Consider the following 17,753-nt stretch of genomic DNA (forward strand, 5'->3'; position numbering starts at 1 on the left):
AAGAAATAAACAATTGCAAGTCTAGAAAGTTCCTAAGAGCTGTAAGCTGTAAGTTATTGCCATGTCAGCATTCAGAAACAAAGATTGTGCTGCCCTTGGGTTCATGGCATTGCATTGAAATTTGCGTTCTCTCTCCTAAGTGACTGAAAAAGGACTTCTGTGCGACTCAAATAGAGAAACATGAAAGGAAGGTACCCAAGCCCCTCACCCACTGCCAAGAAGAAGAGAAAATAAATGAGGGAATTTTTACATGAACATTCTCTGGTGCTCATAGATTCCTGTTACCGTGTGGGAAAGGACTAGAAACAGAACACATGGGTGTGCTGAGTGCTTTCAAGGGAGTTAGGAGGACATTTTTGGGGGAAGAAGGGCTAGGCATTAATTTACTGAGAATCTACTTTGTGCCAAGCACTGTGTTTGGTACTTGACCTATCTCCTCCCATCCCCTTCTCACAACTGTTCCCTGAGGGAAATATTGGTGACAGCAACCATCCTTAATCCGTTGCAGATGTGGTGACCGAGTGCAGTGGCTGGGGGGCTGGGATGAGCTCACCCAGGGACAGGCCTTGCTCTCATCCAGTGCTAGGCGTCGTGCCAAGCATTTTACTCTGATTATCTGAATTAATCCTCACTCCAGTCCTTGGGGTAGATACTATTGTTATTATTCCCATTTTACAGATGAGGAAACTGAGGTTGAGGAGCAAGAATCTTTTTCAAGGTCATGCAGCTGGTTAGTGGTGGAGCTGGGATCTGAACCCAGGCAGTCTGTCTCCAGACCCCCTGCTCTTCATCACTAGGTTAGATCGCTCCAACACACACACTTCAGCTATTAAAAAGTTATTCCTCCTTTTACCTTGTTCACTTGCTACCCTGGTGACAAAGTTTCTTTCACCATGAGGGTCAAAAAATTAGTCGCCCCTGAAAAGCCCAAAGGAATCTGGGGAAGCAGCAATGAGGAAGTTACACAGGTGAGAGGAATGCCTCCAGCACAGAACAGAAAGGGTGAATCTGATGGAAATGCCCCTGAAAGTTAAGATCGTCAAACTGACGGGTCAAAGGGAGGAAACAAGTGGGCTTAATGCCCACGCGGCTGACGATGCTCAGCCAGCTGCTGCCTGGGGGAGAAAACCTGGCTTCCAGTCTCTGCCAGCTTCAGAAGAGCAGCCAGGGGTACAGTCGCCCCTCTGATTCAGAGGGGTTCACACCTTCCAATTGTCCCCCAAACAGTTTCCTTTCTGATCAGACTTAGTCTTGCAGGGATGACTAGTACATACCAAGGAACAGGCAAGACTGGAAAATAGGGAAATTGAGCCCAAGTCATCAGGCGAGCCCCTCCCTGCTAGTGCTGAACGCTCTCAAGGGCCCTCCGTCAACATAGTAACCGACTCACAGATGCAGTCATCTTGCAGATTTCACTGGGGCGGGAGAATGGAAGCCTCAGCTCCTTTGCTTTGGGTTGGGTGCCCTCATCTGTCTTTGCTTTTTCCTATCCCTGGGTTCAGAAGCCCTTAGAGAAGAAATAATTTTCCCCATTTATGTGCAATCCTTCAGCATCCATCCTTGTACCAATCGTGTCTGATAACTACTAAGATGTGATTTGCCTTAAGGCCAGCTGGGGGAGATCTATGGACACGAAGGAGACATCTGATAACTACTAGATTTCAAATACAGCCAATCCGTGAATACAGAGTGGAGAAAGTAGCTATTTCCAATGGAAAGCTTGCCAAAACGGACTATGTAGTCTGGCTAGAAGAAAAGGAAAGTTTTTATTCAGAAAAATTGGAAAACCAACTGTGCCCTTTTCTCTACCACTCTTAGATTGTCCTGAAGGGGAGATTTATTTCAATGAGATTATGGAAAGACAAAATAGCAGATAAGATTCAGCAACTTAGGGGAAAGATTTGACCAAACTCTTATTAGAAAATTAAGGACTTCCCTGGCTGTCCAGCAGTTGAGAATCCGTGCTCCCACTGCAGGGGGCGCGGGTTTGATCGCTGGTCAGGGAACTAAGATCTTGCATGCCGCGCAGCGCAGCCTAAATTAATTAATTAATTAATCAATTAATTTAAGAAAAAGAAAATTAGCCTCAGAGACACAGAGGCCCCTCTTCCTCCGCTGGCACGGCCTCTGCCTGTCCTTAGGCTCCCCTTCCTCGTGCCCCAAACTCTACAAAAGCCAGGAGACACTCTCCTTGCCTCCAAATCCCCTCTCCCCTCCCACTCTTCACAAACTGAAGCCAGCCTGCTCTTTCTAAATCCCAGACCTGTGCCCCTTCCCCCCACCCCTCAGTGCTCTTCCCTGGCAGCCCACCGCCACCAGCAGGAACCAGACTCTTTAGCGAGGCCCTGAGGCAGGCTTCTCACAGGGTAGAAAGAATGACCAACAGCCCTTGCACTCATCCTCCGTTTTTTGGATTTCGTGGCCTAGGAAGTTTAAAATGCAACAACAGAGTGATTTAGGGATGCTCTCCTCACCATCTCTCCTCACCCTTATTTCATAGAAGAAAGGACATTTCAACGCCAAAAGAGGAGAAAGGGTAGATCTCAGAATAAAAGCCCATCCTTCAGGTTTCCCTAGCGTAGTGAAAGCGTCTACACCTGCAGCGGCCCGCTGGCTGATGCGCTGGGGTTGTAACGCAGGTGTTTTAAATAGCCACATGCTGTTTTTGTGAGTCTGTTTGGTGCTGATGGTGGCAGGTTTTCCTGGCGAGACCTGAATGCCTAGAGGCACTTGATTGCTTGGGTAGCACAACCTTTCAATGCCTGGCCACTCTGCCTGTGATCCTGCCAGCCTGACCGTCTGTAAGAAGGGGTACGGGGAGCCTGCTTTCCAGGACAGCCTGGGGACAAGCACACAGCCCGCCCTACCTGCTACCACTGCCTCCACGTGACCTGAAGGACAGAACTGCTGTGGCCGCCCCTAGAGGTGAGAAATGGCCCCCTTTCCCTGAGGCCCTCAAGATTACCAAGATTTCCTCACCCTCCCTTCCCTGCCACTAGCCCACGCCTGCCTAGAGGACCAAGAACTAGAATCAAGCCTCCTCTTTGGCTAAGGAGCCTCCCCACGCTCCAGCCACACCCCTAGGTGATCTCAGGTAGGAGACAGGCAGCAATAAAGATAGTTTGGGGGGCTTCCCTGGTGGCGCAGTGGTTGAGAATCTGCCTGCTAATGCAGGGGACACGGGTTCGAGCCCTGGTCTGGGAAGATCCCACATGCCGCGGAGCGGCTGGGCCCGTGAGCCACGGCTACTGAGCCTGCGCGTCTGGAGCCTGTGCCCCGCAACGGGAGGGGCCGCGATGGTGAAAGGCCCGCGCACCGCGATGAAGAGCGGTCCCCGCACCGCGATGAAGAGTGGCCCCCACTTGCCGTAGCCAGAGAAAGCCCTCGCACGAACCGAAGACCCAAGACAGCCAAAAATAAATAAATAAATAAATAAATAAATAAAATAAAGTAGCTATAAAGTGTATTTAAAAAAAAAAAAAAAAAAAAAAAAAAAAAAAAGATAGTTTGGGGGCTTCCCTGGTGGCTCAGTGGTTAAGAATCCACCTGCCAATGCAGGGGACACAGGTTCGAGCCCTGGTCCGGGAAGATCCCACATGCCACAGAGCAACTAAGCCCGTGCACCACAACTACTGAGCCTGCGCTCTAGAGCCCACGAGCCACAACTACTGAGCCCACGTGCCACAACTACTGAAGCCTGTGCACCTAGAGCCTGTGCTCCGCAACAAGAGAAGCCACCACAATGAGAAGCCCGCGCACCACAAAGAAAAGTAGCCCCCGCTCACCGCAACTAGAGAAAGCCCGCGTGCAGCAACAAAGACCCAATGCAGTCAAAAATAAATAAATAAATAAGTTTATTTTTAAAAAAAGGATAGTTTGCGTGCTAGCCAGAGTCTGGGTCTGGGTTTCTCTCTAAATGTTTCCAGAGGAACAATTATTTGCTCCATCCCTGGAACTGAATCCTTAATCAGAATAAAACTCATAGGATCTAAGCTGGATATTGAAGAAGTTGAGAGAGTAGAGGGCTGCCAGATACGGAGGAAGCAGAGAGGGCAGGAAATGAGAGAGTCCCATCGGGTGGAAGAACAAGGAGGGCAGGAGCATTTGAATTAGAGCATGGCCAGGAGAAAAGGTTGTGCTCAGAAAGTGATCTATTTGAATTTTTTTTTTTAATTTATTTTTGGCTGTATTGGGTCTTCGTTTCTGTGCGAGGGCTTTCTCCAGTTGCAGCGAGCGGGGGCCACTCTTCATCGCGGTGCGCGGGCCTCTCACTGTCGCGGCCTCTCTTGTTGCGGAGCACAGGCTCCAGACGCGCAGGCTCAGTAATTGTGGCTCATGGGCCTAGCCGCTCCGCGGCATGTGGGATCTTCCCGGACCGGGGCTCGAACCCGTGTCCCCTGCATTGGCAGGCAGATTCTCAACCACTGCGCCACCAGGGAAGCCCCGATCTGTTTGAATTTAAGGTTCCAATTTTATTTATTGCTGAATAACTAAATACACCAACACTTAAGTGATTTAAAAGCAACACCTCTCTTATCCTGTCTCATGATTTTGTGGGTCATGGATTCAGGCAGGGCTCAGCTGGGCAATTCTGCTCCACGCGATGGCAGTCTCTTGATGAGGTTCAGCTGGTGGCTGGGCTGATGGGTGGAGCCAAGATGGTGTCACTCAGGTGCCTGATGCTTTGCAGGGATGGCCAGAAGACTGGGCTCAGCTGGGCCCCTCTCCTTCTCCATGTAGTCTCAGGTCCTCACCATGGGTGGTCTCCAGTAAGGTACCCCTTACGTGGCAGCTCAGGCCTTCAAAGCTAACATTCCAAGAGACAGGAGTGAAACTGCCAGCCCCTTAAGGCCTGGGCCAAATTTTCCTATTAGTTCTAATACTTAGTAGACTCTTAAATTTTCTGAGTAAACCATCATGCCATCTGTGAATAATGACAGTTTTGTTTCTTCCTTTCCAATCCTTACATTTTCTATTTTGTTTTCTTGCCTTATTGCACTAAATAGCACCTCTGGTACAGGTTTAGTAGAAGCACCTACATATTTACAGTTTTATCTTTACAGAATATTTACCAATCTATGCTTTAGACCACAGGTTTAAGTGTGAAAAAAAAATCATGAAAGAACTAGGACAAAAAGGTTTATTTTTAAAATAACCTCAGAGTGGGGAGGGATAAACTAATTTAAATAAGAAATGGCATGGTACTGCTTACAAAAAAAAATAAATAGATATGAATTGAGGGGAGGGAGGGAAGATGGAAAGGGAAATAAATTAAAGAGTGGAGGAAGGTTGATTGGATGGAGCTTGTGGGATGACAAAGAAGAGAGTTATTTTAGGAGACACTAAAGGAGTGTTGGGGAGAAATTTGGATAAAGATTTTAAGGAAGTTTTACACTGTATTATATTATGTAGTATTTTGTATTCCCTTTCCGTGGCCTCTTTATGAGACTTCACTCAAGGCACACCTTACTTTACAAACTTCTAATAAGACATTAGACTTTACAACTAAGCTTTGTTTACTGTGTGCCAGTCTCTGTGCCAAGTGGTTTACATGCCATGTCTCATTCAGTGATTATAACAACTCCAGGAAGTGAGTGCCAGAATTTCCCCCACTTTACTGATGAAAAAACTGAGTCTCAAAGAGATGAAATATTTTGCTCAAGGTCAAACTGATAGTTAGTGAAGGAGCAGAGATGTGAACCCAGATCACCAGACTCAATGCCAGGACTCTTAACCACTATATATTTCTCCTGGTACTGGCCTTTTCATGGTACCAGAGAAAGGATATGGCAGCTTGTGAGTAGCTAGATGCTCATTCTGAGCTCCTGGAATGGAACCAGGACAAGGTAAGTGTTGACCAGGCTTTCCTGGAGGCAGCTGGCACACTATTCTGCAGTATTCATCTGGAGGAAGGGAATGCATTAATGTTAGTAGGAGTTTATAAAGTAAATTAATTCAGAGGCATGAGTGTTTGTCAGCAGGACACAGAAGAAAAGAACAGGAGACTGCAGAATATTGACCTCCTTGCAACCACACAAGTGAGGTGAGCCAAGAGCAGGCAGGAATCTAAGTAAGAGTAGAGCCTGAACTGAGCAAGTGCTCCCCTTGGTTGCCCTGACAATGGGACCTCCTTCCATTAAAATGTTATTATCATGTGGAAAGGCACATGCATACAAAGTAAACAGTAATTCGGTGCAGAGCAAAAGTGTCAGGGAGGAGTTTGGGAGGAGTCTGTGTAACAGATAGAGGATCAGACCTTAAGGGAAAGAATTTCACTTATGTATTAAAAAGTTGATGTTCTCAGGATGTCTTGGGTTCTGCAGACCTATTGTGCAGGATGCTGTCCATGTAAACAATAAGCTGTACACCTGCGGTTTTATGTTGCCTCACCTCTCCTGCCTGATGCCCTCTCTGTACGGAAGGACAACCCTAGGAAGCAGAGTGGGCAGGTCTATAAGAGCCATGCACCAGGGTCCATTTCCAGGCTCTCTTTGTTCCATTGGACAAAGGACAGGGCAGCACAATCCTACCGGGCCTGTAGCATGTTCTCCATGAGTTTTTGTTAGGATGGCCTTTTGCCAATATCCCCAACTTAGTCTCCAAATCACTCAGGCCTTCAGCTTATAAAATGGGTTGTTATAAGAAACAGTCCTATGAAATTCATTAATGAGCCTCACAGAAGTTTTTTTTTCAGCATTTATTTTAGCACCTACTATGTGCAAGGGTCTGGGGATACATCAGTAAATAAGATACACTGAGTCTCACAGAGCTTATATTCTAGCAAGGGGAGACTATCAGGAAACATTATTTGCATGCAAATAACTCCTTATGATCAGGATGAATCCTCCAAGGGTAAGCTCAAGCTCAAGGCACTATATAAGAACAGGAGAACCTGGATTTGGTTCAAGATGGTGGAGTAGAAGCACGTGTGCTCACTCCCTCTTGTGAGAGAACCGGAATCACAACTAACTGCTGAACAATCATGACAGGAAGACACTGGAACTCACCAAAAAAGATACCCCACATCCAAAGACAAAGGAGAAGCCACAAAGGAGAAGGTTGTCCTTCCATACAGTGAAGCCACAATGAGACAGTAGGAGGGGCACAATCACAATAAAATCAAATCCCATAACTGCTGGATGAGTGACTCACAAACTGGAGAACAATTGTACCACAGAAGTCCACCCACTGGAGTGAAGGTTCTGAGCCCCACGTCAGGCTTCCCAAACTGGGGTCCAGCAACAGGAGGAGGAATCCCCAGAGAATCAGACTTTGAAGGCGAGCAGGATTTGATTGCAGGACTTTGACAGGACTGGGGGAAACAGAGACTCCACTCTTGGAGGGCACACACAGAGTAGTGTGCACATCAGGACCCAGGGGGAAGGAGCAGTGACCCCATAGGAGACTGAACCAGACCTACCAGCTAGTGTTGGAGGGTCTCCTACAGAGGCAGGGGGTGTCTGTGGCTTGCCATGGGGACAAGGACACTGGCAGCAGAAGTTCTGGGAAGTACTCCTTGGCATGAGCCCTCCTGGAGTCCACCATTAGCCCCACCAAGGAGCCTTTAGCCTCCAGTGCTGAGTCGCCTCAGGCCAAACAACCCACAGGGAGGGAACTCAGCCCCACCCATCAGCAGACAAGTGGATTAAAGTTTTACTGAGCTCTGCCCACCAGAGCAACACCCAGCTCTACCCACCACCAGTCCCTCCCATCAGGAAGCTTGCACAAGCTTCTTAGATAGCCTCATCCACCAGAGGGCAGACAGCAGAAGCAAGAAGAACTACAATCCTGCAGTCTGTGGAATGAAAACCACACTCACAGAAAGATAGACAGAATGAAAAGGCAGAGGACTATGTACCAGATGAAGGGACAATATAAAACCCCAGAAAAAAAACTAAATGAAGTGGAGATAGGCAACCTTCCAGAAAAAGAATTCAGAATAATGATAGTGAAGATGATCCAGGACCTCGGAAGAAGAATGGAGGCAAAGATTGAAAAGATGCAAGAAATGTTTAACAAAGACCTAGAAGAATTACAGAACAAACACAGAGAGATGAACAATACAATAACTGAAATGAAAAATACACTAGAAGGAATCAATAGCAGAATAACTGAGGCAGAAGAACGGATAAGTGACCTGGAAGACAGAATGGTGGAATTCACTGCCATGGAACAGAATAAAGAAAAAAGAATGAAAAGAAATGAAGACAGCCTAAGAGACCTCTGGGACAGAATTAAATGCACCAACATTTGCATTATAGGGGTCCCAGAAGGAGAAGAGAGAGAGAAAGGACCTGAGAAAATATCTGAAGAGATTATAGTCAAAAACTTTCCTAACATGAGAAAGGAAATAGCCACCCAAGTCCAGGAAGCACAGAAAGTCTCAAACAGGATAAACCCAAGGAGAAACACACCAAGACACATAGTAATCAAACTGGCAAAAATTAAAGACAAAGAAAAATTATTAAAAGCAACAAGGGAAAAATGACAAATAACATAAAGAGGAATTCCCATAAGGTTAACAGCTCTATGCCCACTTTCTGGAGAGTTTTTATCATAAATGTCGTTGTATGGAGACACAAAAGACCCCGAATAGCCAAAACAATCTTGAGAAAGAAAAATGGAGCTGGAGGAATCAGGTTCCCTGACTTCAGACTATACTACAAAGCTACAGTAATCAAGACCGTATGTTACTGGCACAAAAACAGAAATTAGGTCAATGGAACAGGATAGAAACCCCAGAAATAAACCCACGTACATATGGTCACCTTATCTTTGATAAAGGAGGCAAGGATATACAATGGAGAAAAGGCAATCTCTTCAATAAATGGTGCTGAGAAAACTGGACAGCTACATGTAAAAGAATGAAATTAGAACACTCCCTAACAGCATACACAAAAATAAACTCAAAATGGATTAAAGACCTTAATGTTAGACCAGACACTACAAAACTCTTAGAGGAAAATATAGGAAGAACACTCTTTGACATAAATCACAGCAAGATCTTTTTTGGCCCACCTCCTTGAGTAATGGAAATAAAAACAAAAATAAGCAAATGGGACCTAATGAAACTTAAAAGCTTTTGAACAGCAAAGGAAACTATAAACAAGACAAAAAGACAACCCTCAGAATGGGAGAAAATATTTTCAAACGAATCAACCGACAAAGGCTTATCTGGAGCCAGCCAAGCAAATAGAAAGAAAAGAGCCCTCCAAGCAAAAGGGCCAGATGGAGAAAGACCCTCGGGCAGGAACAGGTTCTTTGAAGCACTGAAGGAACACTAGGGTGCCTGGGGCCCCGGGAGGGAGGTGGTGGGTGGCACAGACACAGCCGGAGAGGTAAGCAGGGGCCAGATCACACAGAAAATGAGCCTGTCTGATTCCAACACCAAGAATAGGGGTCCACCCTCTGAGAAATAGTTTCTTATTTCTCTCAACACCATGGGTCGTATAATTGACAAGATTCTCTTTTTTGTATTATCTCTTTCTATGAAGGATAGACCCAATTCTATGCCAACCTTGAACATGGTCATAGGACTTTACATTTTAAAGTTGCCTTTTAAAGCTGATTCCTGCTTAACTGAGTCCCTGAACTTGCTTTTCAATCTCCGCCACCCCATATTTTATTATTTTTATGTTATGCCATTATTTTCTGTACCTCTTATAAACTTCCTAAAATCCTTTCTGGGATAAGATGCGCTAAAGTTCACATAAAGTAAGTGTAAATATCATGGTAACTTGTTCATTGAGTCAGGCTTGGTCACTGCTCAAATTCCCGTTGCATTTGAAAGTGAACTTCACATTCTCACTTTTGTGGAGGGCAAATCATTTAACTTCAGTGTATGTTTAGAGGCCTCCAAGTTTTCATTCATTCTGGTGTCTTTATTTATTTATTTATTTATTTTTGGCTGTGTTGGGTCTTCGTTGTGGTGTGCGCACTTCTCACTGCGGTGGTTTCTCTTGTTGCGGAGCACGGGCTCTAGGCACATGGCTTCCATAGTTGTGGCTCACGGGCTTCAGTAGTTGTGGCTCATCAGCTTAGTTACTCTGCGGCATGTGGGATCTTCCTGGACAAGGGCTCAAACCCTTGTTCCCTGCATTGGCAGGTGGGTTCTCAACCACTGCACCACCAGGGAAACCCTATTCTGGTGTCTTTAATCTTTTTACTGTGTAAATTTCCCTTTAGAAGATGTGAAGATGGATCGTCACTTCAAGTTGAATGAGAAGATATAAGATTATATCTTATCTCTTATATAAGAAAGGAATTAGAGCAGGATTTGGGGCAAGGGTGACCATTGAGAAGAAAGAAAAAGATGACAGTGTTCAGAAGTTCTGAATGTTTCTGAGTCAACTAAATTTGAAAGTAGCTACATTGTCACTTCCCCCTTCATCTTCCTGAAAATTCCTACCCCAAAGCCTTAAGTAGGGTCACTCACAGTAGGATATGTGCCAAAGTGGGGTGGAGGGAGCCATGTGGCCCAGAATGTGGTGTCAGAGCTCAGGCAGGATGAGAAGGGCATCTGAGTAGGAGGAGGGATGCTCGGTTTGGAATATTGGAACTGAATCAGGATCAGGAGGGAATCCATGCAGGAGTGAGGTGGGAGAGGGGTAGCCTGGCATGGTGTATTGGAGCCCAGGTGAAATGAGGTGGGCATCTGTGTAGGAGGGCTGCCTACCATGAGGTGGCAGAGGCCAGTGGGGTGAGGAAGCCATCTATCTGGGAGAGCAGCCTGGCAGAGGGTGTCAGAGCCTGAGTGGGTTGTGAAGGGCATCTAGGCAGCGGGAGGGAGGTAGCAGCAATGGAAGGTTGATTCTTTACCACGGGGAGGAGGGGGAAGTTAATCAAACAAGTAAATATACTCCATTAAGTATAATGGAAGCCAGGTTTCTCACCATCAAAGAAGGGGGTTATAAATATGTAAACAGGTGTTGCTCTGAAATTAAAGGTAACTGTTTGAACCCAGGTTTTGTTATAGATAGATATAGAAGTAAATATAGATGTAAATATGTGTATGTATGTATATGCGTATATTACATACACATATACACTTGTACATACACTGTATTTCTGTCTCTGTCCACTGAGAGGACCTGACCACAGTGGTGTTCTGATTCAATGAACACATCTAGTGTCCACATCTTGGCATGTAGATACTATTGTCCCCTGAAAGGAACCAGGAATTCTTAGAGATGATGGTTGGTTCCACGGCTGGGGCTGGGAAAATCCAAGATGAGTGTGGAACAGTGAGTATCAAGCACCTGGAAATGTTCATATGCTTTAAGGTAGAAATTCCTCATTTAGGAAACTATCTAAATGAAATCATTATAAATGCTGAAAAAATTTTAGCCATAAATATGCTCATTACTTTACTGTGTGTAATAAGGAAAATTGGAAACAACCTAACCAACAATAAGGTAAATGACCCAAAAATGTAATAAATATTCACTGAATTGGATGTTATAGAGATATTAAAATTAAGTGTGTCAGAATGCTTATAATGTTAAATTATAAATACAACATCTAGATTCAGTATGAGGACAACTTCTCACTGAGATCTGGCTCTTCCCTGCAGCCTTCTAGAACCCCTTCTCCTATATCTCATGTACCCCAGTGTATATCAGTGCCTTGAAGTGTGGTTGGCATTCTTGCTCTTCAATATCTTGACTTTTGTGCTCTCAAAAACCACCTATCCTCCCAGGTTTATGCCATTTAACAATACCACTCTCTACCACCCTACCCACCACCATCATCTTTTGTCATTCTCTACACCAGCCTCATTCACGGAAGACCAAGGTACCACTCTCCCACAGTTCCTCTCATTTCCAAGTCTTACACGTCCTAGGGAGCTTCATTGGTCCCAGACAGCACATCATGGTCTCTCATTTTACTTAATTTACATCCCAACGCCAATGTTCTTCTTCCCTTCTAATCTAATTTAGCAATCTGAAGCCAGGCCCTTTGGACCTCGTTATGACACAGCACTGTGTTCAGCTTTGAAGTGTTACACTTCCAGACCCGACTGTAAATCAGTTTTTCCACTCTTTACTTAGCAGCCTCAATGTTCTTGTCCCTCTGTCCTAATGCAACCACTGTGTTATCCTGAATCTTTGGATAGCTGTTAATTAGCAACCTCCTTAAGACTTAGGTTAAGTGGCAGTTTTTAAATAGCAACCTAATTAAACAACTTCAGCCTGGCCAGATTCCATGCAGTCTTCCCTTGCCTCTTCTATTAAGTTGTGAATGAAAGATCTGGTTTTAAACCCAACGTTTTAATATCAACAGATATTTCTCTTTTACTACATGAGTCACCATGTTAGTAAAATACCCTTACTTCAATATTTCTATTTATCTAGAAGCTAAAAAAAGCTTTACCTTAATAAAAAAAATAAAATAATATAAATAAAAAGGATCTGGACCTGGGGAAAAAAAGCTCAGATACTCAAAATGATACACAAAAGTACACATTGATAATCAAGGTTCTCACTTAACCCAGAGGGCGCTATAAGTTCTTGACAGTCCCACAAAGAAAAGAGATTACATTCTGTTCAAAAGAACTTTCTTATATTTTATTGAAAGATTCTAGTTCTTTGAAAATTAGCAATCCTGAATGAAATGGTAACTTCTGTTTAGTTTGAGAGAGTCTGTTAAAGAGAACCTCAGTTCCCTAACCATTCCGATGAAGCGGAGTTCATTGTTCTTGGTTTTACAAAATTACAGTGATATAACCAATCATTTATTTTATTTTATGTCGTGTGTAAACTTACTATTTAGATTTAAGGAAAGTAATATTCAACTTAATATTTTAAGCAAGGTTTGAGGCTTATGTTCATGAATTGCAACAACTAATGTACGCTTTGTGGAACTATCTGCGTTTAATGGATTCTCTCGAAGATTAGGGTGACTCAACTGACAGTCTCTAAAATACGTTTGGGGTCATTTTACAACATGGTCTCATTTCTTAATGTCTGTGTGTCTTCTACTGCATCACTTTTTCTACTTATATTTACTTTCCTAGTAGGGTACTGGTGTGTTATGCCTCTTAAAAAGCTATGTATATGAAAATCTCACCAGCGCAAATCCTTTTAGGCATGAAAAAATTTTTTCTGTATAGAAAGTAAATAAATTCTTTATGAAGTAAATAAATTCAGGAATAAATTCAACCCAGTAAATGCCTCGAATATCTACTTGGTATGATATCTAATTTACTTATTTTCCAGATGAGGAAATTCAGGGTTAGAGAGATGATTTGCTCATGATCACATAGGTAGTAAGTGATGGAGCTAAGACCCAAATGTATTCCTTGTTACTCCTGGCCCAGTGCTCTTGTTGGAGAAGACACCAAAATGGAAGGGGCTTATAATCCAGACATGGTCAAGAAACAAGAAATAAAATAAAATCATAGATTAGAAAGTATATCTAATGACATCCTTGGTATTAGCAATGGATCCTTCTTAGGGCATCCTTCAAAGACATAAAATATAGTTTAATATATAGAAAGTAAATATATACTTTTTTTAAAGATAAGTTTTTACTCTATTGAGTAATAGAATATTTACATTCATGGAAATGATAACTATAGCCTAAAATGATGGTATCCAGTGAGGACACATCCAATTTTAGTTTCCATAATCTCTTCCCAAGAACCCAAAGAGTTTATCTAGTGTTTGCTTGCTAAGGCTGCCATAATGAAGTACCACAAACTGAGTGGCTTAAACAACAGAAATTTGCTGACTCACAGTTCTGGAGTCTAGACATCTGAGACCAAGGTGTTAGTAGTGTTGGTTCCTTCTGAGGGCTGTAAGGGAGAAACTGTCCTGTGCCTCTCTTCTAGCTTTTGGTATTTTCTTGGCAGTCTTCAGTGTTCCTTGATTTTTGCTGCATCATCCCCATCTCTGCCTTCATCTTCACATGGCATTCTCCCTGTGTGTGTGTGTGTGTGTGTCTGTCTGTCTATGTTCAACTTTCCCCTTTTTATAAGAATAGCAGTCATGTTGTATTAGGGGCCCACCCTACTTTAGTATGACTTCATCTTAACTAATTACATCTGCAGTGACCCCATCTCAAACCGGGTCACGTTCTGAGGTACTGGAGGCTTAGGACTTCAACATATGAACTTGGGGGTGGGGAGACACAGTTCAACCCATAACACTAGTGATATACTCTAGGAAGAGTACTGGTCATGGGACAAAGGAAAGTTAAAATCAATTTTTAAACAAATTTAGTTTCATAAAATTGAATGTTTAAAAAAAAAATCTACCAATTCACTCTACCAGTTCCATTACACGTAGAGAGGGTTTGTCACATCTGAAAATAAGAATAACTATTCTAGGAATATAAGAGGATTCTGCAGAGAGAACAACTGGTAATTCCACTGGCTGCCACCTCCTCCCCAACCCTGGAATTTCTGTCTTCTGCTAAGTTTCATCATGGCTGAGCTCCATCAGCCAAAGCTGTGCAGTGGTTCAGGGCAACCAGGGGCATGCTTGCTCCAAGTACCTCCCCTTTTCTATGTTGCACCCTGTTAGGGAGATGCCAAAGTAAAGGGCTCCAGAAGCCTGCTAGCTCTTTACTCACACCTCTTCTCCACTTCCCAGCACCCACGGAAGAATGGGCTGGAGGGCCTAAAAGAAAAACAGTACTATACACAGGACCACCTCCCTTTGGTTGACCAAGGCTGTGATCCTGACCATCTTTTCCTTTAGGATAAGTCCTTTAGGATAAGGCTGTGATCCTGACCATCTTTTCCTTTAGGATAAGTCCTGACCATCTTTTCCTTTAGGATATGTCCTGACCATCTTTTCCTTTAGGATACACAGGACCACCTCCCTTTGGTTGACCAAGGCTGTGATCCTGACCATCTTTTTCTTTCCTTCTCTGCTTCCTCTCACCCTCTTAAGCAATTAGACTCCTGCTGAGTTTACTCTTTAGTACCTCAGGTATGCCCAGTCAATGCCACACTGGCTGGACTTCATTTGTGAGCCGTCATTATACTGAAAAAACATTCGAGTCTTTTTAAACTCGTGCGCTTTTTCTCCTGATGCTTGTGTCATTTTAATTATGAATATTGTATAGAGCTGAGAGACTCCATCAATAATAATTCCAATTGAGGGAGGGGATGTTAGGTGATCCTTTAATATGCAGAGCAATATTGGTGGTATTGTCCATTTGATTTCTTGCCTTTATTGCTTATTATATGAGTTATTATATGAAAAAATGTATGGATAATATTATCCAGGCCTAAGTCCTCTTCTGATGGTTAGATAATTTTCTCAATCTGTATGATGTGAGGTAAAAGATGGGTTTCACTGATAAAATGTTTTTAGCAAAACAAATATTTTATATTCTATAAAGAATATAGGTCTTAAACCCCCCCAAAAGGATGTTTCAAAAACCTTTCCCCTAAAGAATTACAGTTAAGATAGCCCATGAACCACAATTTGCAGGGCATTTGGATTGAATTTTGGTATCTGATTAGTTTTTTAGGAGATACTTTGTAGTTATCCAAAAGAACATATGGTATTGTAAATGCTTTGAAAACCAAAAAGGTCTGTTCTCATCTTTCTATCAGCAATATTAATTGTTCTTTAAAATCCAGGAACCAATAATTTACATTACTTCATGAAAACATACCTCTTAATTTTCGAAGAAAATCTTATAGTGGTTTATTAAAAAAAAAAAAAACACCTAAAAACTATTGTAGGACCAAAGATAAAGACATCAGACTGAGTCACAAAGCTTTTGGAAATTCCTCCCCAGAATTCTGATCTCCATTTGGCAGTGACATCATAATGTCCCTGCTAGTTATAGGACCTGCTGGGCAACAGGAAGGAAACTCTGAGACACAGCAGAACACTGGATAAATCACGTCATTTTCCCAATGAATTTTATATTGTTTATTTTTTTATGTGGGGTTTTTCACCCAGAGATTAGTGGTACAGATCCCACCGATGAAGGTGAGCATTTAAAACTTTCATTGAAATAGCTGATAAGAAACATGATCCATTATCCTAGAAAATTGGTCCATAGCAATTTTTAAAAAAATTTTATTGAAGTATAGTTGATTTACAATGTGGTGTTAATTTCTGCTGTACAGCAAAGTGACTCAGTTATACACATATATATTCTTTTACATATTCTTTTCCATTATGGTTTATCATAGGATACTGAATATTGTTCCCTGTGCTATACAGTAGGACCTTGTTGTTTATCCATCCTATATACACTAGTTTGCATCTGCTAATCCCAAACTCCCAATCCTTCCCTCCCCAACCCCTTGGCAACCACAGTCTGTTCTCTATGTCTGTGAGTCTGTTTCTGTTTTGTAGATATGTTCATTTGTGGCATATTTTAGATTCCACATGTAACTGATATCATATGGTACTTGTCTTTCTCTGTCTGACTTACTTCACTTAGTATGATAATCTCTAGGTCTATCCATGTTGCTGCAAATGGCATTATTTCATGCTTTTTTATGGCTGAGTAATATTCCATTGTGTATATATACCACATCTTCTTTATCCATTCATATGTCAGTGGACATTTAGGTTGTTTCCATGTCTTGGCTATTGTAAATAGTGCTGCTGTGAACATAGGGGTGCATTCATCTTTTTGAATTATAGTTTTGTCTTGGTATATGCCCAGGAGTGGGATTGCTGGATCATATGGCAACTCTACTTTTAGTTTTTTGAGGAACCTCCATACTGTTCTCCATAGCAGTTTCACCAGTTTACATTCCCACCAACAGTGTAGGAGGGTTCCCTTTTCTCCACATCCTCTCCAACAATCCGTGGCAATTTCCTATAGGATGATATAAAGTTTATTGTTGGAAATATGGTCTAACTTAGATTTTAAATCTCTGACTCAAATCCTTTGTGAAAAAATGCAGTTAGAAAAAGAAAGTAGTCAAAGAAATCAACATATTTCTGATCTCTGGTCATACTTTTTTTCAGGGCCTGAGATGACGCCCTTACCTGAGCAGCCTGTGGCTGAACAACCGCATAAAGTGGAAGAAGAAAATAAGGAGAATACTCCTGCTAATGAGAAAACTGGCAATTATTATAAAGATACGAAACAATGTAAGCTTTTCAAGTTAATAGCAATACATATACAAAAGCTGATTAGACTGGTTTGATTTATTTTAACTCTAAAACTCCTATAATCTTTTTATTTCCTACTTACATTTTAACTTACCTTATAGACGTTTCAGTGTATGAGATGAAATCCTTATTTCCTACAACTTTTTCCATGAGGTGTTATGAAGTTTAATAAGATTCTCTTGGTAATTGTCTATAATTAACATAGGGTTTATCATAACAGTATGGTTATTTATTCACATTAGTAAAAATTGACCTAATTTTATGGTGAGTTAACCAAAATTTATTTGGAGGTGTGTGTCAGCTTTCTAGGGCTTTTTGAAACCAAGTACCACAAACTGGGGCTCAAAGCAAAAGAAATTTATTCTCTCACAGTTCTCACAGAAGCCAGAAATGCAAAATCAAAGTTTTGGCCATGCCAGCCTCTCTCCAAAGCCTCTAGGAGACTATCTTCCCTTGCATCTTTCAGCTTCTGGTAGCCCCAGGAGTTCCTTGGCTTGTAACAGCAGAATTCCAATCGCTGCATGTCTTCACAAGTTCTTTCTGTGTTTCCATGTCCAAATTTCCCTCTTCTCAATAAAGACACTGTTTTGGATTAGGAACCCACCTACTCGCATGTGACTTTGTCTTAACTAATTAAATCTTCAATGACTTAACTTC

General features: G+C 42.5%; 1 protein-coding gene across 1 annotated transcript in view; it reads left to right on the plus strand.

Annotated features, from left to right (window-relative positions):
- MOB3B (MOB kinase activator 3B) overlaps positions 1-17,024 on the plus strand; it is a 239,842-nt gene extending 222,818 nt beyond the window's left edge. The window contains exon 4 of the mRNA XM_057548769.1: positions 16,950-17,024. Within this exon, the coding sequence (XP_057404752.1) occupies positions 16,950-16,961 (12 nt within the window). The 3' untranslated portion in view covers positions 16,962-17,024. The remainder of the gene's footprint in view (positions 1-16,949) is intronic.
- The last annotated feature ends 729 nt before the right edge of the window (positions 17,025-17,753 follow it).

Source organism: Balaenoptera acutorostrata, chromosome 6, assembly GCF_949987535.1.
Source record: "Balaenoptera acutorostrata chromosome 6, mBalAcu1.1, whole genome shotgun sequence".
NCBI lineage: Eukaryota > Metazoa > Chordata > Mammalia > Artiodactyla > Balaenopteridae > Balaenoptera > Balaenoptera acutorostrata.